At 43.6% G+C, this 26,927-nt stretch overlaps 1 protein-coding gene across 4 annotated transcripts; it reads right to left on the bottom strand.

Annotated features, from left to right (window-relative positions):
- Positions 1–769: 769 nt before the first annotated feature.
- Positions 770–26,447, bottom strand: klhl32 (kelch-like family member 32). Of its 4 annotated transcripts, none has more exons than XM_061247985.1 (11): positions 26,289–26,447; positions 25,018–25,108; positions 24,443–24,623; positions 22,152–22,259; positions 17,524–17,622; positions 10,642–10,857; positions 6,248–6,974; positions 4,598–4,656; positions 2,802–2,994; positions 2,065–2,159; positions 770–1,890 (listed from the first exon to the last, which is right to left on the bottom strand). In XM_061247985.1, exons 2-11 carry the CDS (start codon positions 25,038–25,040, stop codon positions 1,729–1,731), a joined length of 1,863 nt encoding a protein of 620 aa, XP_061103969.1. In that variant the 5' UTR covers positions 25,041–25,108; positions 26,289–26,447; the 3' UTR covers positions 770–1,728. The 4 variants fall into 4 exon arrangements, with proteins under 4 accessions (XP_061103969.1, XP_061103977.1, XP_061103986.1 ...); XM_061247993.1 differs by lacking the exon at positions 26,289–26,447 and adding an exon at positions 25,883–25,977; XM_061248002.1 differs by lacking the exons at positions 17,524–17,622; positions 22,152–22,259; positions 24,443–24,623; positions 25,018–25,108; positions 26,289–26,447 and adding an exon at positions 16,508–16,720.
- Between the last annotated feature and the right edge of the window lie 480 nt (positions 26,448–26,927).

Genomic DNA, 26,927 nt, shown 5'->3' with positions numbered 1-26,927 from the left:
AGTAAGTGCCGAGTAACAACCAAACCCAGCATGCCCTGCAGCTCTCCAGCACCAGGGTTGCTGCGTCCTGCCCTAGAGCGGCACAAGGCTGAACAGTAGCTGGGGAGACTGAGGCCATGAAACATAAACACCAGCAATCATCAAATCTAGACCACAAATCCAAATCCGGCCCTGCCTTTTTTTCCCAGATAAATAGCTGGACAATTAGTGCTCCTGGTTGGCCAGATTGTCTGAGCACATGACTCCCAGGTAAGGGGAGGGTGGAAAACCAGCAGTTCTTGGACCTCAAGGACTGTGATTGGATGATCCCTGAAATACAAATTTCAGATAGGTTTTTTTCCATTATGATGTTCCATTTAATCCCTGATGTTTTCCCTAATTAGGAATGCTCAATCCTACGAGTAACTCTGTCGCATGTCCACTGCAGTACAGGAGAGCGCAGACTAGCGCAAATGCGTGTGGCCAATCAGCACTTCCCTTCCGTCTGCAGTTGGGCAGCTGAGCTGGACAGCCTGTGCTGCAGAAGACCGCACGTTCTGCACAGCTGCCGCGGGTGGGCTGCTGTCGCTCAATCGAGCAGAAGATGCGCAGTGAGCCAGGCAATACACAGCCTCTGCCCGGGTGCTACCACGACCAATTACGCTTTTCCCTGTGGGACACCAGGTTGTGTGACAGGCAGGTGCAGCTTGTGTGTGTTATTACAGTGGAGAAAGTGGAAGCTAGCTTGAAAACAAGGAGCAAATGTGGAAACTGAAGGAGACGACATGGATATGCTGCCAAATTTTATCTTTATTGATTTCTGCCGTTCTGGTTAAATTCTTGTTAATACTATGTCGGAAGCAATTTAGCATAATTAGCGCATGAGCGTAGCTTGAAGCAAATGTCTTTTGCAGAAATGCAGCAAAATTAATGAATGTCTTTTACAGGACGTGTGTGCAATCCGATAATTTCCCGATTCCTCATACGTCAAAAAAATAAAAAAGTAGGATGCCAGTAAAAACGTGGCTGCTCTTCATCGGTCTGATTTAGCCACGTTGAGCATCAGGCGAGAGTGAGCCACAGAGAATGATCTCAGCCTGAGTTAATGTAAACGCTCGCTACAGAAACCACTCTTCACATCACAAACTGAAGCCTCGCAGTATACGCTTCTCCACAGCAACAGGCATTGGTGAAGAGCATTGTAGGATAGTGGCTGACCAGCGACAACAGTGTAAGAGTTCCTCATGTTCAGCCACTCCCTCCAGTGCTAAGTCGTACCAATGGAGTGCAACCAGCTGAGAGGAGTGGTGAAGCCCTAGAGCTTGGAGTCTCACCCCATCCTCCCCCCACAGTGTTACCTCTTGACACAGAAGCTCACTGGCTCACTTGGCCCTTGTGATACTTTTGAAGGCACCAATGCAAACAGCTGCAGCCTGTGTCTCATGTTTGGTCCTCCAGTCGTTATGTTGTCATGTCTTCAGATGATGATGGCTGCTTACGTCATGTGTAAACATCACTCATACCGCCATCCGCCATGGAGCTGGAGAGTCAATGCCACCCTGGTGCCTCCTGGGAGATGTAGTTCTCCTCAGTATGTCACACCTAAGTACAGCAGATGCAAACACATTTTGTGTGTGTTTGTGTGTGTGTGTATGTGTGTGTGTGTGTGCGCGTGTGCGTGTGTGCGCGTGCATGTGTGTGTGTGTGTGTGTGTGTGTGTAATTGTGTGATGTAAGACAGTGGGAACTGTTACACAGCTCCAATCCTGTGATGGGGAACCTGCAGTGTCTGTAGGTTGGGGCAGGTAAAATAAGGGGCGGGCAGAAAACATGTTGCAATTCCGTTGGATGCAAATGGCAGAGTTGGACCATAGAACACTTCCTCTCTTCCTTCTGTACTGACATCCAGGACCTGAAAACAGGAAATGAGGGTATATTATCAGATGGAAAAAAATGTAAATAAGGTTTAAGAGGATATAATAAAAATGCTACCAATATTATCATTTAAGAACACCATTTATGGCATATGGTAGGCCTATTATTAGTTTTTCTGAATCGAAGCAAAAATATTCTCTGGCAAACTCACCTGAATACAAGCCAGGGGCTCATTGGTCCAGATGGAATATCCACCAACAACATAAATTCTGTCGCTGTGAACAGCAACACCAGACTCATTCTGCCCTGGAAGACACAGGATTATATGACATCACTTTCCCATTGGTTTAGGTTTGCAGTGATGTAGAGGGTAATTTGACTTCTTTGAATTTGAGTCTGGGAAGAGAGATACGTGTACAGTATGGTCCAAAAGTGTGAAAATGCTTCTATTTTGCATTAAGACATCTTGGAATGCTTGGCTTATCACTTTCAGTGTCCCCATAAATGTTCAATGGGGGTGACTGTGGATTGTGGAGCACTCTTTGCTCTTCAAGTAACTTTAAAGGTACAATAGGTCATTTCAGACTTTTAACGGTCAAGAAAGGAATAGCAGCAACAAACACTTCAAACCACAACACTGTTTATCCCTCCCCCTTCTCTATAAACACGCTGACGTTGAAACGCCATTGGCTGTGACAATTAGAACCAATTTTCAACCAATTAGTTTGAATTATTGTACAGCTATGCAATGTTTTGGTACAGAGTGTTGGGCTGTCAACTGTATATTTTGAAACCTGAATTTAAGGAAATAAGCACAGGCAGAGGGTGAGTCAACATGTCAGTGAGCCTTTTTCAATGATAGGAGGGATAGAGGATGTTTAAACACAAAAACCTTACCTATTTCATCTATTGACACTGAATGTACGTAGGTGAGGTTATGAGGCTCACCTGTGAGAAGACTGAAGGCACACCGGGTCCACTGGTCTACGTCGATGTTGTAGGAGTCAATGTGGCGGACTAGGATTCGGTCATTGTTGTAGTCCAGGTCGTTCCCACCGAGCACGTAGATCTGGCGTCGTACGGCCGCCATCACATGGTAAACTCTCCTCTGTAGCATCGGACAGCGAGAAAGCCACTGATTCTGCCAGCGGAGAGAAACAGAGAGATGATATATTAGCAGATCCCTGTAATAGTGGTGAATGTGTATTGTGCTAACAGTGATTAGAATACAACTAACAATAAATATACTTTATATTATTAACACTGTTTTTCATTTATAAAAAAAATAAAAACTGAACCTCATACATAATGTATCCCAGCAGTTTCGGAACAGAGAGTGTGTGTTTTGTGTGGTGCACAGTACAGTGTGTGTGTACATTATGGAATCCTGTGTGTGTTTGTGGGTATGTGTTTATGTATTTGAGAATTATTTCAGGGACGGATCTGATGGGTGGCCATCTGTTTGTGCAGAGCTGGGCTGGGGAGGGGGAGGGAGGCATTGTGGGTTGCCCTGCCAGGTGAACAATGCAGCACTATGAATACTAATAAGGCGCTTTCTGTTTGTCTCGCTTCAGAGGGAGAGAGCGCGTTCTCCACAAAGTCTGAGAGCAGTGCAGTCAAATTTCTTCGCTTCCATTTACCAACTTTCCAGATTGCAGGAAACTTTGGATGATCCTCTGCATTAGCTTGATTGGCCAAGTAGTGCTGGTCTGAGGCTGATAAAATTGGATATGTAGCAGGATGTTGTGATTTTTTTGTTTCTGTTATAATGGAGAATAGTTTGATGTGTTGGGATTTTTTGGTTTAGCACAGTATATTATACCTTCTTTTGTAGTGTGATGTTTGTTACAGTCACTAAGTGGTCCCTCTTAAAATCTTAAATAATCCAATGCTTTTGGAGAGTTTGTCCATTTTCTCCAGAGTGTAATTGACATATCTATTTGTAGATTTTTCTTTTCTTGCATCATTGGCACCTTAAAGCTTCCTACAAGCCTAAAAAAAAATACTGTTTTTCTTTCATCAATCTTCTTTCATATCCTGGCATCATTTTACAACCAGGGCCCAGTTCTGACAGTAATGGTCCAAAAGAGCCATTCTGTTCTGTGCAGTCCTTTATCTGTGAGTTATAGCACAATCAGGTCATCTGAACAGAGTAGGAATATGACTTGCATGTCATGCAGAAAGAGGCCTGAGGCCACAGGCTGTTCCAAACACACGAGCAGATCATTACTGTAACTGCTGAGCAGTCATGCAGTTCATCACAGTGTGAGGTCTAAAACGGTACAATTGAGAATGCATATTGGACCTCACGCTGTGTCACACATACCCCATCACTGGGAACTTGTACCCACTTCTAAAAGCAGACTTTCTTACTTGATATTGTGTTTTGTCCCTTTTTGTAGCTTTTTCCCTTTGCCTCCATTGACCAGACAACTCAGATGTATGCATATTACCACAGAGGTAAATAAAGGTATTTAAAAAAGTATTACATTAACTATTAAACCAATGTTAGTTCACCTATTGTTGAAAACAAATAATATCAGTAACACATACATAATAATTACACAAATATGTGCAGCTACTAATACAGCTGCTAGTTACAGAGGAAGGTGTGAAATGACTCACTCCATCACACATACCCCATCCCTGCTCTCTCACAGCTATTACTCACAGGGTGCTAATTACAAACATCCAGCTGGTGCACACACTAAACTACACAGTGAGGGTGAATAGGCTTTGCATACCTGTACAGGGTCATACACCATCAGCCGGTTCTGGTACTGAGCAGTGTTTGTAACTCCACCTACAATCAACAGGAAGCAGGATCATGGCATCACTTCTCCCATCTCTCCCCTCTTCCCTCTAACCCACCTCCACCGTAATATCACTCCCACCTTCATATTTTAATGGATAGAGAGAACAATCGACAGAGAACACTGAGAATGTGAACCGCAGTCCAGGAAGCTATAGCTGAGACTGAGGGTACTTAAAGCTGATGGTATGTACCTCAGACTATGAGCCTGTACTTAAGACTAATGGTATGTACCTCAGACTATGAGCCTGTACTTAAGACTAATGGTATGTACCTCAGACTATGAGCCTGTACTTAAGACTAATGGTATGTACCTCAGACTATGAACCTGTACTTAAGACTAATGGTATGTACCTCAGACTATGAACCTGTACTTAAGACTAATGGCATGTACCTCAGACTATGTGCCTGTACTTAAGACTAATGGTATGTACCTCAGACTATGTGCCTGTACTTAAGACTAATGGCATGTACCTCAGATGTGTGAGCCTGTACTTAAGACTAATGGCATGTACCTCAAGACTATGTGCCTGTACTTAAGACTAATGGTATGTACCTCAGACTATGAGCCTGTACTTAAGACTAATGGTATGTACCTCAGACTATGAGCCTGTACTTAAGACTAATGGCATGTACCTCAGACTATGTGCCTGTACTTAAGACTAATAGCATGTACCTCAGACTATGAGCCTGTACTTAAGACTAATGGTATGTACCTCAGACTATGAACCTGTACTTAAGACTAATGGCATGTCCCTCAGACTATGTGCCTGTACTTAAGACTAATGGTGTGTACCTCAGACTATGTGCCTGTACTTAAGACTAATGGCATGTACCTCAGACTATGTGCCTGTACTTAAGACTAATGGTGTGTACCTCAGACTATGTGCCTGTACTTAAGACTAATGGCATGTACCTCAGACTATGAGCCTGTACTTAAGGGGTGACATGGCTCAGGTAGTAAGAGCAGTTGTCTGGCAGTCGGAGGGTTGCCGGTTCGATCCCCCGCCCGGGCTGTGTCGAAGTGTCCCTGAGCAAGACACCTAACCCCTAAATGCTCCTGACGAGCTGGTCGGCGCCTTGCATGGCAGCCAATCGCTGTTGGTGTGTGAGTGTGTGTATGAATGGGTGAATGAGAAGCATTAATTGTACAGCGCTTTGGATAAAGGCGCTATATAAATGCCAACCATTAACCATTACTTAAGACTAATGGTATGTACCTCAGGCTATGAGCCTGTACTTAAGACTAATGGTATGTACCTCAGACTATGAGCCTGTACTTAAGACTAATGGCATGTACCTCAGACGTGTGAGCCTGTATTTAAGACTAATGACATGTACCTCAGACTGTGAGCTTGTACTTGAAACTGATGGCATGTACCTCAGGCTGTGAGTCTGTACTTAAGACTAATGGCATGTACCTCAGACTGTAAGCCTGTACTTGAAACTGATGGCATGACATCATTGCTCCAGAGATGATTGACTCCTGCTTAGTCTAAACAACTGTTAGTTGCTTTGGATAAAAGCATCAGAAAAAAAACTGTAATGTACCTCAGCCAGCAGCTGAGAGGGGAGGTTATACCTGAGACCCAGAGCAGGCCATCGGCCACGCAGCCAGCGTGGCAGGACAGCGAGCGGTCGAAGGACTGGACGAAGGTCCACTTGTTCCTCTTGGGGCAGTAGCGTTCCACGGATGGCAGCACCTGCCTGAGCTCGTTGCGTCCGCCCACGGCGTAGAGGAACTGTCCCAGGGGCCCCAGCACGAAGTGCTCCCTGCAGGCCTTCATGGGGGCGATCTCCGTCCACTTGTTCCCGCGCGGGTCGTAGCGGCAGGCGGTGCGCACGGCGCAAGTCCGGCCCGTGGCGTGCTCCACCTCCCCCCCCGCCACGAACAGGAAGTGGCCCAGCACGGCCACGCAGTGGTGGCTCCGGCCGGCGGGCATGGGCGCCAGCTCGCTCCAGTTAGACGCCCCGGCGATGTGAACGTGCTCCTGCTCGGCGGGGTTGAAGAAGCGCAGCTCCCGCACGCGGCACACCTCGCGCTTGCGGCCGCCGGCGATGTAGAGAGTGAGGGACTGGAAGCGGGGCTTGGTGCGTGGGGTCTGTCGGACCGGCTGGGCGAAGACGGCGCGGTGGTACTCCAGGGCCTCCTCGATCAGCGCCGTGGCCTCTTCGCTGGCTTTCACCAGCGGGTGGCGCTGCGACAGGAGGTGCAGGGCCGCCGCGTCCATCAGGCCGTAGCGCACGTACTGCAGGAGGTCGTCCATGCGCTCGTACCGGCAGTCGTGCTCCAGCCACTGCACAACCAGCTAGGGAGGTGGAGAGGACATTGGCCAAAAGGTGTCAGAATCTGACGCTGACGCTTCTGTCATGTAAGAGTCCAGTTGGCACTTCTGATACTGCTATAATATGTACAGTTTGAGGGTAACACTTTATTTGAAGGCTCCTACATACTGTAAGAGCTATATAACTCCTTCATAAGCACTACATAGCACTGTCCTAAGCACTACATGAGCATTAATAAGTATTTATGTCAATAACCGCAAATAGTGTGTTATGTCAGCATTTATTCAGCGAGTGACATTACCCTGACATACCGAGTGAACTGACACAAGTTCCCTATGTCGGTTATTGACATAAGTACTTATGAAAGCTTATGTAGCGCTTATGAGTGTGCTATGTAGTGCTTATGAAGGAGCTTTATTTAGGAGCCTTCAAATAAAATGTTCTGTTGCTTACAGGTATGACATGAGCAAACCCCCGACCCTGGTCGGCTAACCGCAACATTTGTCAGATTTATTTTTAACTCGAGCTGCAAATGGCTGCTAGGACAAGGTCTAGATGAAGGCTAATGAACTGAGCAAGAGAAGCAGAGACACAGCCTGCCAGAAATAACTGATCCCGTTATCAAGAAACAAAGGGACCTTTAGTCTGACACAGACAAAGACCTTATTACAGCACTAATTACTTGTCACAAAGTGTCTCTCCCTGACAATATACATGCACCTCCCCCTCAGCAACTCACGTGTGTTGGTGTCCAACGAAAGTCAGCACGGTTTCAAGGGGAATGAGTTACTGGGGAGTGGCATAATGAAATTTAAACAATGGCTCGATAGTCATGCATGGTGACACCACAGAAAACCCTGTCTCACAAGCTATACTCTTACACTCCAGCCCAACCCTTCAGCATGTCCCTTTTATTAGTCAATAACGTTCAGTTCCTTCTCTGAAATGGACACACATACATGTTACATTATTTCTTTTTGATGCTTAAACATAATTTTTAACATTTTTGAGAGTGCATTCTTCAATAAAGGACCATCACAGCCAATTTCACAAGCACAAATAATCCAAATTGTGAAATTATCAGGGGTGAGTTATTGAGGGGGAGATGCACTAGACATGGTCAAGAGGTTCAGCTGTTTTTCAGACCAAATGTCAGAATTGGGAATAAATGTGATCTAAGTGACATTGACCGTGAAGTGACGTGTTGGTGCCAGACAGGGTGGTTTGAGTATCTAAGAAACTGCTGATATCCTGGGATTTTCATGCTCAACAGTCTCTAGTGTTTACAGAGAATGGTGCCGGAAAAAAAAAGAACATCCAGTGAGCAGCAGTTCTGCGGGCAAAAACACCTTATGAATGAAAGAGGTCAGTGGAGAAGGTCAAAGCTGACAGGAAGTTGACAGTAACACAAATAACCACACATTACAACAGTGGTATGCAGAAGAGCATGTCTGAATACAGAACGCATCTAACTACTAAGTGGATAAGCTACAGCACCAGAAGACCAATAAGTCTAAAAAATAAGTCTGATAAATACCTAATAAAGTGCTTACAGATTGTACCTACAGACATTCTAAATATACACATACTTGGTCTCTGCAAACACGGAAGAAAGACAGACAAAGGCACAATCCACACGCGCGCAGACATTATCGACAAGCACCAGGGACGGGATGAATTCCATTTCGATCGTGTCGATTCAGCAGATTAAATGAAATTCAATCACGGGAGTGAAAAGGCACATGGCGTTCTTTGAGAATTTGTCAGTTAATGAACTGAATTCCATTTCAGTTGGATTGACGAAACTGAAATAGAATAACCCCGCAACCCAAACGAGCGCACGCGCGCTCCCACGGCGTGCGCATCGTTTCCACCGTTCGTCTCCGTACCTGCTACCAACGAGACACTCGCTGCCGCACCACTGCTCTCTTTCAGTCGCCTCGACCCACCGCACCCTCGACACCTACATCTACCCCTCCTCTTCCTCCGACCGAGGAAGAGTTAAACCCAGAGCGCTGCCACATTCGCCTCCAGTGAAGGTCATGCTGAGTGGGAGATCTAGCTCAGGACGGAGAATAAATTAACTACCCCCCCCACCCTCTCACACACCACCACCACAACCACCACCTACCACAGCACATGGCAGAGGGGAGAATATGTGATTTCCTGAGCGAGGAACTCCCAACTCCTTCCTGACAAAGATTGACAGCTGAGCTATATCCGCGCAATATCTGCGGGCGCACGTTCTGACGGCGGCCGCGGTTCTGGGCCCGCGCTCGTCACGCGCCTCCGTCTGACGCCCAAATTAACCTTCCCTGCAAACTGAAGGAGGCCCAAACTCTCCTAATCAGCCCTGATTAGGGCGGCAGCGGCTGGTTAAAGGGTCACGGTAATTGTGCCATCAAAGGCCTGATTGTTTTCCATCAGACGGAGGGCCTGAGTGACAGCCGGGGGACCACGCTGCTGTGGAGCTGCCGTGTGCCTAATCACACAGACTGACAGGGAGGCATGATTGGTGCAAATGAACAGTCACACCCCCCCCCCCCCCCCACACACACCACCAGCACCACTGTCTCCCCCACCTCTCTCTCTCCCCCTTTCCTTCTCCTTCTCTCTCTCTCTCCCTTTCCTTCTCCTCCTCTCTCTCTCTCTCTCTCTCTCTCTCTCTCTACGGTGACTGCAGTTTGTGGGGGAGAGAAGACTCAGGACACACACACACACACAGGTATGGTGACTGCAGTTTGTGGGGGAGAGAGCAGGGTTGACAGAATGTATCCGTTCAAATGACGAGAGCGAGAGAGAAAGAAAGGAGGGAAACAGGGAGGGAAAATAAGATCTGAATTCAAGGGAGTTAACGTCTGACAATCCGGTCAGTGGCTCCTCAAAATACCTAATCACTCCGAGGATATGACAGAGACCCGTTCAATTTTCAATTTGGGATTCAGTTTCATCAACGTGCGGTCGAATTAAAACACAACTCAGCCGTGGCCCTTACTCGGGTTACACTATCACCACAGAGGCAGAGGATCCTGCACATTTGTAAAGCCTTTTGTTGTTGCATTTTTTGTGAAAACGGAGTAGTAAAGGTCTTCTACGCCTTCGCTGCGGAACAGAGGCGGGGGGGATTCATTACAATATTGAAATGAGGTCTCGCACTTTAACCTGAATTCCATTGGCCACTCTGTGTTCCACCTCAAATCCTGCAGTGCGAACCACACTGAATATTAAACAAATATGCAGCGCACACACACGCACACAGAGCATGCGCACGCACAGCGAGCATTCCCGCAACACACATACAAAATCACAAACAGCACACGTGCGTACACATTCACTCACCCATGCGGATACATGCCCACACATACACCCTGACACACTCACTACTGTCTGTTTGTCTGTATGCCATTATGGAAGTCTGTGTGTTGGGTGTGTGTATTTTTCAATGTGTCAGTGTGTGTGTGTCTGTGTCTGTCTGTGTGAGTGTGTGTTTTTCAGTGTGTGTGTGTGTGTCTGTGTCTGTCTGTGTGTGTCTGTGTGTGTGTGTGTTCTTCAGTGTGTGTCAGTGTCTGTCTGTGTGTGTGTGTGTTTTTCAGTGTGTTTGTGTGTGTTTTCTGCTTGTATGCATGGGTGTGTGAGTGTGTGTTTGTCAGTGTGTCGGGGTGTGTATTTTTTGGGGAGAAGCATTTTTACCTGCCAGATCTGTTCCTCATTGAGTGAGGTTAGGCGGTCACTCTTCAGTACCTCCTTCAGTAGGCGGTATGGGAGCAGTAGCACCTCCTCCTGGTGACTGTGCTGAAGTTCAGACAGGTGCTCCACCAAGAACTCCACAACAGCGCCCTCTAGCACTGGCAGGTGGAACAAGTCCGCCAGCCGATAAAGGTCCAGGTAATTAAAACTGTTCAGCTCCTGACAACAGACACACATACAGTCATTCACATATTGCTACAGTTCCAGTTATTTTTCTACAAATTAGTCACCTCCAAAACAATTGGTATGCTTAATAAAGATAATGAATAAATGCCATAGGGAACAAGTTCAATTTCAAGGTTACCTTTAACAAATTAACAAATGTCCATCCATCCATCTATTATCTTAACCCGCTTATCCTGAACAGGGTCGCAGGGAGGCTGGAGCCTATCCCAGCATACATTGGGTGAAAGGCAGGAATACACCCTGGACAGATTGCCAGCCCATCGCAGGGCACACACACCATTCACTCACACACTCTCATACCTGTGGGCAATTTAGACTCTCCAATCAGCCTAAATCTGCAAGTCTTTGGACTTTGGGAGGAAACCGGAGTACCTGGAGGAAACCCATGCAGACACGGGGAGAACATGCACACTCCACACAGAGAGGCCCCGGTCGACGGGGATTCGAACCTTGCTGTGAGGCGGCAGTGCTACCCACTGCACCATCCGTGCCGCCAACAAATTAACAAATGTTTATTTTCCAAATATAAGAAATATCTAAATGATTGACAACCCTGTTTTCAGCATGGGAACTGGGTGTAATGGTGGGTTTGGAGAAGGAAGCTTATATTGAAAAAGACATCATACCTACAGTGAAATATGGGGGCGAATCTTTCATGTTATAGGGCCATTTTCCATCTATTGGTCCATTGTCCAGACAATGGACCAATGGACCAACAGAGTCATGAACTCCAGCAAGAAGCAAAATATGTGGGGGGGGGGGGGGGGTTTGTTGGGGGACCTGGTATCCCCAAGCCATTAAGCTAAAGCTTGGTGACAAATAGATCTTTCAGCAAGACAATGTTCTCCAGCATACTTCAAAAAAAGAAACAAAATTACTATTTGGCAATTGTCTCTGACTCCTCGAACCTGATAAAAAATTCATAGGTTGAATTTGAGGTCAATCCACAATTGCAGGCCAATGGATCTTGAAAGCTATGCAGAAATGGTCAAAGATCCCCACAAATCTCATAAAAGATGAATCAGTCGGGTACTCCTTACGAAGGGATTTGACACTAATGCCTTTGGCAAATAAAAATATATAAAAATATACATACTTTATTAACACCTACTTATTTATGCAATTATCTAATCAGCCAATCGTGTGGCAGCAGTGCAATGCATAAAATGATGCAGATACGGGTCAGGAGCATCAGTTGATGTTCACATCAACCATAAGAATGGGGGAAAAATGTGATCTAAGTGACTTTGACTGTGGAAAAATCATTGATGCCAGACAGGGTGGTTAGATTATCACAGAAATTGCAGATCTCCCAGGATTTTCACACACAACAGTTTACACAGCATGGTGCAAAAGACAAAAATCATCCAGTGAGCAGCAGTTATGCAGAAACGCCTTGTTAAAGGTCCGAGGCGAATGGGCAGACAATACATTACAACAGTGGTATGCAGAAGGGCATCTCTGAACACACAACACAACAAACTTCTAAGTGGATAGGCTACATCAGCAAAAGACTTAATAAGACTAAAAAATAAGTCTAATGAATACCTAATAAAGTGCTCACTGGGTGTATACGTTTATTGCATTTGGAAACATACGCATTTTCCCTATAGTTTTCCCATATTTTTAGCTCTTGTTTATACAATCTTTTCTCATCTTTATCAAGGGTGTACATGTATGTACAGTCAGTTCCAGAATTATTGGCACCCTTGAAAAATATGCACAAAAATACTGTAAACGAAAAAATAATACCATTATTGATGTACAGTTTATTTTCCAACATGCGTAGTGTGCTTTATTAATGATTCAATGTACTTACATTTTTTATTTGAAAAATGTATTTCCCCCAAAAATGGTTTCACAATTATTGGCATCCCAGTTACTTTATGCAACCACCCCTGGCAAAGATGACAGCCATGAGTCTTTTCCTATAATTTGTGATTAGGTTAGAGAACACATTAGGAAGGATTTATGACCACTCCTCCATGCAGAGATTTTCTACCTAAGTCTCAGTTTCCTAGCAGAGACAACCAGATTTTCTGCCAAAATATCCTGGTGCTTTGTTTAATTAATTGTGCCACTGATCTTAAATAGTCCCCCTGGACCACTGGCAGCAAAACATCTCCAAAACACCAATGACCCACTACCATATTTGACATTAGGCATGAGGTGCTTCTCCTTGTATGCATTCCTCTTTTTACACCAAACATTTTGATGGTGTATATGGCCAAACATTCTGGACTCATCTAACCATAGCACTCTCTTCCAGCCATAATTCCATTGAACTCTACATGCTTAGATTTGTTTATTGTGCTCAGTAAGGGCTGTCTTCATGCCACCCTTCAAAATAGTTTGTTGGTATGGAGGTGCCATTATATGGTTCTTTTTGAGTCGTGGTGACCCCAAGATGCAACCAATCTCTGCAATTCTTAAACTGTGATCCTTTTTTGGCCTCCCTCACCATCTGTTGGGACAGCGTGCACTTGCGTCCTCTTCCTGGCAATTTTGCCACAATTTTGTTTTACTATTTTTTATTATTGCCCTTACAGTGCTATGTGGTATGTTGAAACATTTCAGCTTTTTTTTTGGTACCCATTTCTAGACTTGTGAAGGTCAGTTACCATCTGTCTCTTTCAAATTGAGAGTTCTTTGCATTTTTCCCATGCTGATGGATGACAAAGGAATTTTGCATGCTTGGTACCTCATTTTATACTTTTATACAGGAAGCGATGGAATGACACAATATAGTTCCTTCAGACTAAATACAATTTTATTGCCAATTTCACTGATTGATTTTATTGACAATAATTGTGAGGGGTGCCAATAACAGCTTTGGTTTAAAAAAAAAATGGTTTTCTAAAAAAATGGATAACTTAATAAAAACTAAATTAAACATGACAGTAAATATATTGAAATGAAAGTCTATCATTTTCCCAAATTGAACATCATTTATAAATTATTATCTGTGTTCATTATTATATGCAGCCTTATTTCATTTTTATCAAGGGTGCCAATAATTCTGGAGCCCACTATATATGACAAATTCCTTGTGATACAATTACTTTTGATACTTATACATTTTTATACAAATAAAACATTGTATCTAATTAATAAGTGAAATCAGTGGGATAATAAAAGTGATGAAAATGTGGGCACATGGTTACTGAAACAAAACCTGAAAAAGCAAAGCAAAGACAAACACATAGCAAAGATCAGGTTTGTGCAATTTGCAATAGCTTGTTGTTTACACTGCATCAAAAATGTATATAGTGTACACACATAACTGTGTACTTTCCAGTAGAAACAACCACATCCACACACTGAACCTTCTGCACAATAACAGCACCACACACCAATTTCACCGAAATCAGGCAGAGAGGAGGAATTGCATTGCTGAACTGTTATACGAGTATTATTGGTGTATTGTCTTTTATGAAAGGCAAATCTAAAACGCTGGATGATAAAAGATTGTAAATCAGTGAAAGGGTGCCCTCTGCTGGCTATGAGTCATCAAATCTCAGGAACTGTTGCTCACAAAGCAGTGAAAAGTACACAGGCTCCTGCAAACAGGCAGTTAATTATAATTGTAAAAATTAAATCAGGGCGTGACTGCAGAGTGCATTCAGTTACAAAATTATTTTTGTGTACTGATCATAGCATATTTAATATGCATCAGAACAACTGTACACTGCAACTCTTAAATACACACTCAAACTACCAATCTCACAGCAACTCTTAAATATTAAAACAAACTACCAAACTCACTACAACTGTTAAATACAAACACAAACTACCAATCTCACTGCAATTCTTAAATATGAATACAAACTACCAATCTCACTACAACTGTTGAATACAAAAACAAACTACCTATCACACTGCTACAAACTACCAATCTCACGGCAGCTCTTAAATATGAAGACAAACTAGCAATCTCGCTACAACTGTTAAAGGAGCACTGTCACGCGTTTTTCAGTTGAGTTTGTTTCAATTAAATGCTTAAATTATGTGTGAAGCCATTTTTTAAATCACCGTCAGTGTAGCCGTTTCCTAAATATGGATAAAAATTTACATTGACGTCACTGGACGTGTTTGGCTTGAATCTCCAGCCTGTGTTACTCACAAGGTAAGGGGCGCTCAAACTCCACCCTTGAACGCAGAGACTGGTTTATAGGCTGCCACCCATCCAGGTGATCATATGACATTCCAACGAAATGTTAGTATACAGATATCACGGAACCTACCTTGGCTAGGCTGAGCGATATGAGGACAGCTCTGACTTCGCCGAGTTACGGCACGGCTCCACTGCAGCCATCAACATCAGCAATCGCCATCAGCCATCATTTTGACATTCTACCGGCTCCATTGCTGCCATCACCATCGTCAATAAATGTGACAGCCTACTGTTGCGGTTTACTAGCTCACTTTACATTGGATGTCGAAAGCTATGATGTTTTTGCTCATTAGAGAATGCACTGGTTCAGTTGTAGCCAGGTAATTTAGCTAGCTAGCTAACCACAGTCTTTCATAATTCTTAGCCACCCACTTTGCATTGCAAAACTGCATGGAGTTAAATGAGAAAAAACAAGTAGAACAACTACATCGTTAAAATCAATTCACCATATGGAAATGAATGTGCGCGTCAACCATCGAGAAATGAACCTGGCGATTCTCTAACTTTGACGCTGCCATCGAACATGACGCAATGACTACAGTGGAGCCGCTGTCATTAATTACAAAGGATTCGTTCCCTCAGCGACCGATGGCTGATTGCGATTGCTGGCATTCCAGTTTTGAACACATAATTTAAGCATTTAATCCAAATAAGATCAACTGAAAAAAGCGCGACAGTGCTCCTTCAAATACAGACACAAACTACCAATCTCACTGCAACTCTTAAATACCCACCCAAACTTGAAGCTCTTAAAAACTTTTCAAGAAGTCTGATCTCTCTCAGCACCAACATAGTGTGGGTATTGAAGCAATGCTGGGATGAAACTCAATTTCTAACAGAACAGAGTGTTCTGCAGTCTGGGACTCTCCTGCCTTAAAGTGATTATTTATCCTCTGAAGCATTCCTGTAGGCGAGCACTCTCCATTAGAGTTAATCAGCCTTAAATAACTCCCACAGCAGCAAGGAACTCAGGACTGTCAGTCAGGTACCACAGCAAGAACTCACTGACACCTGCTCATGTGTGGACACGTGTCTCTTATATACTAAATACAGTACCCAACATTTGGGACCTTATGTCTTGATTTGCCACAGTTTTAGATTTGGGACCATACAATTAACATAAGGTTAAAGTGCACATTTTCTGATTTTTCAGGGTATTTTTGTACATTTTGTGCAGAAATTACAGCAGTGTTTATACACGGTGACACATGGTATCAATGGCCACTGTCCTGGTCAAAGAGCAAAGTATGGAGGAGAGAAGGAACTGCCCAAGATCCAAAGCATACCAAAGCATCTGCAAAACACGATGGAGCTCCACAAAAATATGAATTATAAGGACAACACAAGCACATCCCAAATGGGCCGATTAATCAAACACTCTTTCAACAAAAAGCAATAAATTAAGCAGCAAGCAAGCTGCTATGACAAAAAAAAATACAATGAACTCACCAATGCTGTTCATTTGGATTCAAAATCTATCCTCATTTATCTTCTTCATGACATGGGCAATGACATGGGCAATGACACGGTCATACAGCATATGCTTGGCTTTTTCCACAGCAACTGGTTCTCCTGCTTCAGCCAGCTTCACTTAAGGTGGCTAGCTAGCTAGCTACAATACAACACAGCGCTATCACGCTACCGCCTTTGCACAAACAGGCGTAATTCAGTCCCTAATTGGCTCACTACGGAGCACATGCATGGCAGCACTGAAGGCTCTGAAGATGCTGCAAATATGTGAATGAATCTCACCAGCTACAAATCTAAACATGATTGGCAAATTAGTCAGTCCAAATCTGTCCAAAATCAGCCCACAATTCATTTTCATAGCAGAGGGATTCAGTAGGGATTCTGAAGGCCTCTAAGGAGATTTCATTATCCACATGGAGATAGCAGAGAATAAAAGCTGATCAGATTTTTTTTTTGGACACTGACACTGGTAAATCCTTCCTGATCTGAGAATCAGTACCATTCAGAATGTAATGAGAGATAATAATAGATTGACCAGACTGACGTGAAAATATTTTATTTTATGAATAATTAACCCTCCTACTATGTCTGCGGTGTTTGATATCTCTTAAAAACCAGTTAACCTTTTATAAATCTTGAAACTGTATGATTTTATTTTTATATATATTTTGGTGGGATTAAATAGTAAACATGCAATAAACATAATAATAAACGTATGGAAACGTGTGTGTTTCATATCTGTCAGCCACACCTGGGTCATTACGTAATTGTTTTGGATTCAAACGATTTTCTAAGCTTTTCTGAGCTTGTCTGTTTTATTGAAACCTATCAAATACTCTCAAAAAGTTCGAACCCCATATTCTGGGCCTTCTGGTTGGCTCAATTTCACCAGGCAAGATCAATCGATCACAGAAAAGTATTTGAATCCGAAACTATTGCGTATTTGTCCCAGGTCGGGTGTCAGCTGTGTGAGTGTGCAGAGGGGTGCCTCTCACCTGGATGAGGTAGTGAGAACACAGACTCAGCAGCTCCAGCAACTGCAGGTGACTTCCTGCAGACAGGACATCCTGGATCATGCCTGGCTCTAGCATGATCTACAGAGGGAGAGAGGGAGAGATGGGGGGTCTGTACTTGTCTACAGTGGGAGCATTAATTATTTGATCCCTTGCTGATTTTGTAGGTTTGCCCACTTACAAAGAATGGAACTGTGTAGAATTTTAATCATAGGTACATTTTAACATTGAGAGACAGAATATCACAAAACAATCCACAATAACAACATCATATACATTTTATAAATTTATTATCGTATTTTTGCATGAAATAAGTATTTGATACCCTACCAATCAGCAATAATTCTGGCTCCCACAGACCAGTTCGTTTTCCATTAAGAAGCACTCCTAATCTCAACTCATTACCCAAAACACCTGTGTCAACTTGTTACACCGTTATGTAGCTGTATAAAAGACACCTGTCCACACAATCAATCAGATTCCAACGTTTCCACCATGGCCAAGACAAATGAGCTGTCTAAGGACATCAGGGACAAAATTGTAGACCTGCACAAGGCTGGGATGGGCTACAAGAAAATAAGCAAGCAGCTTGGTGAGAAGTTAACAACTGTTGGAGCAATTATTAGAAAATGGAAGAAACACAAAGTCACCGCCAATCTCCCTCGGTCTGGGGCTCCACGCAAGATCTCGCCTTGTGGGATATCAATGATCATGAGAAAGGTCAGGGATCAGCCCAGTACTACACAGGAGGAGCTTGTTAATGACCTGAAGGCAGTTGGGACCACAGTCACAAAGAGAACCATCAGTAACACACTACACCGTGAAAGATTAAAATCCTGCTGCGCACGCAAGGTTCCTCTGCTGAAGAAGGCACATGTACAGGCCCATCTGAAGTTTGCCAAAGAACACCTGGATGATCCAGAGGAGGCTTGGGAGAAGGTGATGTGGTCAGATGAGACCAAAATAGAGCTATTTGGCATCAACTCGACTCGCCGTGTTTGGAGGAAGAGAAATGCTGAGTACAACACCAAGAACACCATCCCCACTGTGAAGCATGGAGGTGGAAACCTTGTGCTTTTGGGGTGTTTCTCAGCTAAGGGGACAGGACGACTTCACCGTATTGAGGGGAGGATGAATGGGGCCATGTACCAGGAAATTTTGGGTGACAATCTGTGGAGGGAGCTGAAGCTTCGAGTTGCCAAGCGACAGCCTCGGAACCTAAAGGATTTGGAGAAGATCTGCAAAGAGGAGTGGACCGAGATCTGTGCAAACCTGGTGGAAAAACTACAACAAACGTCTGACCACTGTGCTTGCCAACAAAGGTTTCTCCACCAGGTATTAAGTCCTATTGTTCGATGGATCAAATACTTATTTCATGTGAAAATATGATATTAAATTTATAAAATTCATATGATGTTATTGTGGATTATTTTGTGATTCTGTCTCTCAATGTTAAAATGTACCTATGATTAAAATTCTACACAGTTCCATTCTTTGTAAGTGGGCAAACCTACAAAATCAGCAAGGGATCAAATAATTATTGCTCCCACTGTATATCTACCTATCTCTACCTGCGTATACATGTTCATACCTGTCTGTACCTCTGTCACATATCTGTCTGAAGTATGAACCTATACTTCTCTGCCCTTTTTATATTTTCTGTTCCATATCAACATCTGTGCTTGGTGAGTGCACAGCATAGAGAACACAATATCCTTGCTAATGTGTCTAATAGCCTGTGATGTTTGTAAAAGGGTCAATATTTGGCCCACTGCAATTAGCATAGATGGTCTTGTATAAATGACTTTGCATAAGCAATCTGTAAACGGAAACCCTTCATCTCTGGGTGATGTTAGTAGAGCTCCAAACTGATTTCATATTAATTGGATGCTCCACGCAGCCTGTTCTCTTAGTCAAGCATGCCACTGAAATAAATCTCCTTTGTAACTACAAAGTTTGGGTTGGAGCCACATTTTCTGGATTCTATATGCATTCTATGGATGGAATGGAGAAAATATTGATGTTAGCTTTATGTATGTGCGATTAGTATTATAAGGTGCCTGCTTAGTCAACCTAGGTAAAAAAATTAATAATAATCAACAAAAGATTTGTACTGCTGGTTTTGCAATCCATACCCTCAGTTTAGTAAACTGTGTGCTTGGTTTGCCAATCCGAACCCCCAGTTTTGCAAACCGTACCCTCAGTTTTGCAATCCCTGCAATTGGCAAACGGAGTGCACGGTTTACTGAACTGAGGGTACGGATTGCGAAACTGAGAGTACGGATTTCCACATTTACTGTGTGTGTGTGTGTATGTGTATGTATGTGTGCATGCGTGTGCATGCATGCTTGTGTGTGTGTGTGTGTGTGTATGCGTGCATGCATGCTTGTGTGTGTGTATGTGTGCATGTGCGTGCATGCATGCTTGTGTGTGTGTGTGTGCTACAAATTACTGGTAATTGTTTCTGCTGATTACATTTCTGCCAATTAATAATGTGTTTATGACATTATTATCATGTAATGAGACAGGACACAGACCAGGAGGCTCAGAGATGCATGTAGAGAGAATGGATGCAGAGAGATAATGGGTGTAGAATGAGATTGTGTGTGTGTGTGTGAGAGAGAGAGACAGAGAGAGATTGTGGCTGCTTGTATCAGTCTGACCTCAGCACAGTAGTGAGGAAATGCTGTTTATGTGGGCCAGACATTTATGGACTGGCAGCTCCACTCTGACCTACATACAAGAAACAATATCACAGCCTCTCTGTTACTGCACTTTCTGACTGCTCTAAATTTAACTGAACAGACATAAAACAGATTCCTATGCAGATTTGGGAATAATGGTCAGATCAGCAGTGTGCAGCAGTGGTCAGAGCAGCAGTGTAGAGCAGTGATCAGAGCAGCAGTGTGGAGCAGTGGTCAGAGCAGCAGTGTAGAGCAGTGATCAGAGCAGCAGTGTGGAGCAGTGGTCAGAGCAGCAGTGGTCAGACCAGCAGTGTGGAGCAGTGGTCAGAGCAGCGGTTTAGTGCAGTGGTAAGGGCAGCAGTGTAGAGCAGCGGTCAGGGCAGTACATTTTATTTGGAAATCTTCAAACTAGTGCAAGTGTAGGCATAACTACCATACTTACATATATACCGAGCATATGCCCTCCATAATGTTTGGGACAAAGACCCATTATGTCTTGATTTGCCTCTCAATTTTAGATTTGGAATCACACATTTAACAAAAGTGCACATTCCCAGATTGCATTAAAGGGTATGTTTATACATTTTGGTTTCACCATGTAGAAAATAAAACATACATACTTATACATAGTCCCCCCATTTCAGGGCTCCATAATGTTTGGGTCGAATGGCTTCACAGGTGTTTGTAATTTCTCAGGTGTGTTTAATTGCCTCCTTAATTCAGGTGTAAGAGAGCTCTCAGCACCTAGTCCTTCCTCTAGTCTTTCAATCACCTTTGGAAACTATCATTGCTGTTCATCAAAAAAGCCATTATGAGACTGGGAAACAAGAATAAAATGGTAAGAGACATCGGCAAAGCCTTAGGCTTACCAAAATCAAAAGAGGGCACTGGTGAGCTTAATAATAGCAAAAGAACTGACAGGCAAACAAAGACCTCCAAAGCTGAATTCTCTCCATAATAAAGAAAAATCACCTGTCCAACAGATCAGAAACACTCTTCAGTTGTCAGGTGTGGATTTGTCAATTTGTCAACACTTTCTGCATGAACAGACTTAATGAACAGAAATACAGAGGCTACGCTGCAAGATGCAAACCACTGGTCAGGTTATAGTTTGCCAAGAAGTACTTAGAAGGAAAACAGTTCTGGAAAAGGTATTCTGGACAGATAAGATGGAGATTAACCCTTTCCAATTTCCCCCTATGTCGTCCTATAAAAGTTTCAATATCTCAAAAACGATTTATGTCAATTCTTGAATGGCCAAGTCAATCACCTGATCTGAACCCAATTGAGCATGTCTTTCATATGCTGAAGAGAAAACTTAAGGGGACTAGTCCCCAAAGCAAGCATTAGCTAAAAATGCCTGCAATACAGAGCATCACCAGAGAAGATACCCTGCAACTTGTGATGTTTATGAATCGCAGACAAAACCTGACTACTTTCATTTACATACCATTGCTGTGTCCCAAACATTATGGTGCCCTAAAATGGGGGGGATATGCATAAACAGCAAACAAAAATGTATAAGAATGCCCTGACAATATGCACTTTAACCACATGTGATTTTTTTTTTCACCAATTGCTAATTATGGAGTACAGAAACAAATGAATATATGATGGGTCTTTGTCCCAAACATTATGGGCACTGTAGCTTTGAGTACTTAATACAAGTACAACTAAGGTTTCATATAAAAATTTTACTTTATCTTGATAACATGTTGCTTGTGTAATAAACAATAGATCAATAAATTATGAATGTATGTACTTTATACAATGGAATTAGCAATAAAAAAAATGTCTTATTTTTATTGAAAAAATTGTCAAAATAGCTATATCATTTTTGGTCAGCAGGGGGCCCCCTTCGACTTTCAAATTGCTTGATGCTGGTTTGTGAAGTCCTCCTCTGAGGGTAGGGAGTGCTGAACTCACCTGTCCGGTGTAGGCGAAGTCCAGGGCTTGCTTCAGACCCTCACTGGTCACTCCCTGAAGGGTCACCTCCTCTGCCTCACTCTCCACCATGCACAGACTGAACATGGCCTGAAAACACACGCAATTCATACCTCAGACACACACTCCTGTGTGTCATTAATTGTACAGACCTGAGCAGGAGGCCTTAGTGTCACCTTCAGAACAGATATGAGGCTTCAACTCCCTCTTACACATGCAACCTCTGTGCCGTAAAACACTGACACACACTGGTGCCCTTATAGCCACACAGAGGCCAGACATGTCACACACATCTTCACACATGGTACAGGCCCTGATCAAAGGCATTGATTTGTGTCACACAGTCGGAGTATAGGAGAAGTATTGATTTCAGCTGGAGGTCTGTAGGAGGTAGGAGAATGGCAGATGCTTGCTGTTTAATGTACGGCCAACAAGTGTCTATTCACACTCCATTCCTGAGACATTTCCAAATTTCACAAAGTATCCAAGACAACTATACCCTAAAAACACCACAATAGACTGAAACAATCAGAGAAAAACACATCACTGGGATGTTGTTTGATCTGATATATGAGGATAAAATGATAGTCCACATTGGGGTTTTTTTTCCCACATCCTGTTTTCATCTATGTTTTCAATTGACACAGACAGTTTTTTGTGTGCAGTGGGGTGTATTTCATATACAGTACTTCAGGAAGTGCCTGAAGACCAGCTGGCTTTCGTCAGGGTGTCTACCTCAGGACAGCGAGAGCGCAGAGTCGTGTTCAGTAGCGTCTCTACGTGTTGGCTCATTAGCGTGAGCCTCACTGACACGGCTTTAATTAAAGGCCTTCTGGTCGAAGGCTGTACACCCCGGGCCTGAAAACCCTCTTTACACAAGGTCAGCATGCCCACTGAGGATGAAAGGACTCTTGGTAAGGGTCACATGATTCCTGGATTGACCTTCAACCCCTGAGATGGCCTAAAAGAGATAGTCAGTGACAGGTGGCTTGTTTTCATCACACACGGTATTCCAGCCCACCAGATTCATAATATACTGCCATGTAGGTGGGGGCATTGGCCCTAATGCTGACAACATGGAGGAGTAGCATGCAAAGTGCATGCGGTGTGCATGAACAGTGATGCAATTAGATTCATGTCCACTGGCTTCTCCAAAAATAGATTTTATATGTAACGGTCTGCAGTATGATTGGATTATATGATGTCTGAAATTATTTTTCCGATTAGCCGTGCTTGACCATCTGTGAGCCACACCGCATTTGCCGGAGTACATGTGACTGCAGGATGCAGGAGGGGTTGGGTTGGATGTCAATTAAAACCAATTCCCACCTCATTTGCCACAGATTTACTGGGATACCGGTTTGATGTTGGTGTTAGTGCAGCTCACTAAAGCCATTTCTCCCAACAGTCAGAACAAAAAGGACACAAAACGACAACTGAAATGCAAGTAATAAATTCCAGCTTGATTCAAATGAATGGCAAACATAAAATGCCCTCCATTTCAAAACACAAAATCAACCTAAGCAGCCAGTCCACCCTAATTATTGTGTTACAAAGCACATAGTCTTTTCCCAGCTCAGAGACATTATGTAACTGTAAGACCTAAGTACTTAGCTCTGTTAGTCTCTGTCCAGCATACAGAAAGGCATTTCTCATTGAATTAACATGTCCTGGAGACTACATAAAATGTCTACATGGCCTGCAATGTGCTTGTGCTTCAATAGAAGGAGGCAGAGACGGCAGAACTGGGCAGGACTGTGACATGAGCAGAGAAAGGGAGTGAAGAACAGAGGAGGGAGGGGCTGTGGAAAAGAAAGCCCTTTGTTGTGAGAGAAAGATAGGAATCTGCAATGGAATAGCCTTGGATGAACTTCCCCTATTTTATCCCTTGAATCACAAATTAAATTTCATAAAATAGTTTATCATGGACACATCTGCATACCCTTGTCTCTACAGACAGCAACAATACTAATTATAATTGTGCGCTGCATTTCTATTATGTCTTCCCTGATATGAAAGAACTTTGCAACAAGGGAGAAACCACCACCAACTATGGCACTACACCCACACAAACACTTCTGTGTTAACAAACTTGCATGAACTGACTACCGACCAATCATATCTTCTGAATGCTGCACATATCTGCCAACTGCTGATATATATATATATATATATATATATATATATATATATATCTGCTGACTGCTGTACGTGTCTCTGCAACAATGTGAGTGGTGCAGATGCTATGTGACCAGTGCCCGGACCAAACTGACCCGGAAGTAATCGCTGCATGCTGCCAGGACTGCCTTGTGGGCATGGAACTTCTGTTCCCCAGCAACCAGGGTAACATCGCAGAGGAGGCCGTCTTTCCTCTGCTGGTTGAGGGCTGAGAGGACAGAACTCTGGTGGGATTTGGACTGACACAGCCGCTGCCCTGTCAGCATATCCTGAGCACTGAAACAGAGATAGAGGTTGCGTCTGCGCGTCAGTCCATAATACTGTGCTCCAGACCTTGAGTTGAGGAAGACTAAGTGGGTGGATTAGGGACCAAGCTCCTGTGGACCCTTACATCTGTCAGGCCTTGTGGGATTAATCCTCCTGGGAACAGTTAGCATCCCAACTCCCCACCCCCACAGCCCATGCCCCTGCATTTACCCCAAATACCCTGTCTGCTCATGAGGTTGCTTACTCAGACACATGCTGGAAGGATTATCATGGGACACATGAAGAGTCCAGACACAGAGCCGCTGAAAAGTGATACCTGAGAGAGAGAAAGTACTTACCCTCAGGTGGAAGAGAGGTGATAGCAGAGAGAGTGGCTACACCAGACGGTGAGCAGAGCTCTTACCTGAGAGACAGTTCAGAGGGCATGCTCCAGTGAGGGGACAACACAGGCCAGGTAGTCCTTATGATGGGGTGACCTCAGGACACGCCGCCGCCTGCAGAGGCACATGTCCGAGGCAGAGCAGTCTCAGGTGCGGCACTCGAAACACAGAGCTAACTCGCGTCCTACTCATCCCCATACAGAGAGGTGCAAGGGAGGCTTGGTAGCGTATTTCATTCCAATTTAATGTCTTCCTGTCGCTGCGTTGTCTAGGGAGCTATTGATCAAGCCAACATAGTGACCTTCAGACACATGCAAAGAGGAGAGGGAGAATCCGAGTCACTGTGTGTGTGTGTTTACGTGTGAGCGTGTGTGTTTGTATGCACGTGTATGTGCACATGTGTGTGTGCATGTGTGTGAGAGACAGAGAGAGTGAAAAAGAGAGCGAGAGATAGGCAGGCACTGCAGAAGACGAATTGCACGCTTAACTCCCCAAATATTTTGTCACGCTGACAAAACTGCACTCTGTGTTCATGAATAAGGCAGGTATTTCTGTATGTTATAGTGATATTATGCGTAAGGAAATGTGGTGACAGCATACAGTACATACCGAACAATCATGTTGGGTACAACATAACGCATCATTTTTTGGGAGCAGGCAAAATGTGCACCGCTAGTTTCATTTTTCTCTAGACCAAGCCTCCCCCGAAGCAGACTATTTCTATAAGGTTGTTCCATATTATTCACATGCTCCTCTGTTCTAAACGTAGAAACATATAAACACATATTTGCATAATCACACAAATCATCTACCATCATTTAGCTGGCTAAACTAGTTATACTAACTAGTTATATTAAGCTACTGATATTACTGCCTGATTGGACTCACAAATAAGTTGTGCTTCCTTTTGACGTTCGTAGTAACATTACTAACATCGCTGTTAAATGTACTACATTTTCAGCAGAATAGGCTACGTTAAATCGCGTTCAGACATGTTTTCACACGAGAATCCAATGAGCTGAACCTTCTCACTATCACTTTTAATCTTCGCTGCTGTCAATGGTTTCCTAGCAACAGGGCAGCTCAGACACTGTGTTTAAGTGATAAATCCCAGCTTCACCGGGATTTCTGTCGTATTCATACTTGTCAACATCCTGTGCTTGATCCCTCTCTGACCCTCGATTTCACATTCAACCAGGTCAATAACAAACTGCCTGTCACCAGTCAGTAGCGTGTGTATAGGCTACACATTTAAACCAAGCCAGCAACATTACGTGATACATGGTGTACGCACCTCATTCGATTGCAACTCAACTGCTTTCTCGTTCCCTAGTCCCGTTTTACAGAAAAAGTATCCTGTTATTTGACATCGGTGGCAGGAACTGTAAGAAAGGGAATCCTGGAAGGTCGCGGGAAGCCAGAGCTCTATGTAACGGCGGTGTTAACGGGACGGTGTACGGTTACATAGTAATAATAGCTAAAATTGTCACAGCCAAACTCCGCCTTTCTTCACCCGGTCACATGCAGCCCTCCGGGTGGGGCTTAGCGCCCCCTAGCGATGTTCTTACCGTCATGTTCTGTGCATTTTACAGTGAGCACCCCTCCATGAAAATGCGCCCCCATAATCAGGTATAGAACAATGTAGGCTACTGTAGCCTACATCTGAATTATATACTGACTGTAAAGCCATTTAAATAGTACAAAAAATTCGAATGTTAAAATATATTGACTGCGTCCTAAGAGGTGGAAACCTATTGCCTAACACCTGTCATGTGACAAATATTAGGACATGTATTAATATGATTAGTACTGATAAAATAACATGTTGTGATTTATTATTATTATTATTATTATTATTATTATTATTATGATTATTATTATAATACCTCGCGGTGGCAACAAGTCTAATATCCTGTAGGTGGCGATGTGCGGT

This window comes from Conger conger, chromosome 1 (assembly GCF_963514075.1).
Source record: "Conger conger chromosome 1, fConCon1.1, whole genome shotgun sequence".
Taxonomy (NCBI): domain Eukaryota; kingdom Metazoa; phylum Chordata; class Actinopteri; order Anguilliformes; family Congridae; genus Conger; species Conger conger.
Note: the sequence above shows the minus strand (reverse complement) of the source record. Positions and strands in the feature narration are given on the sequence as shown.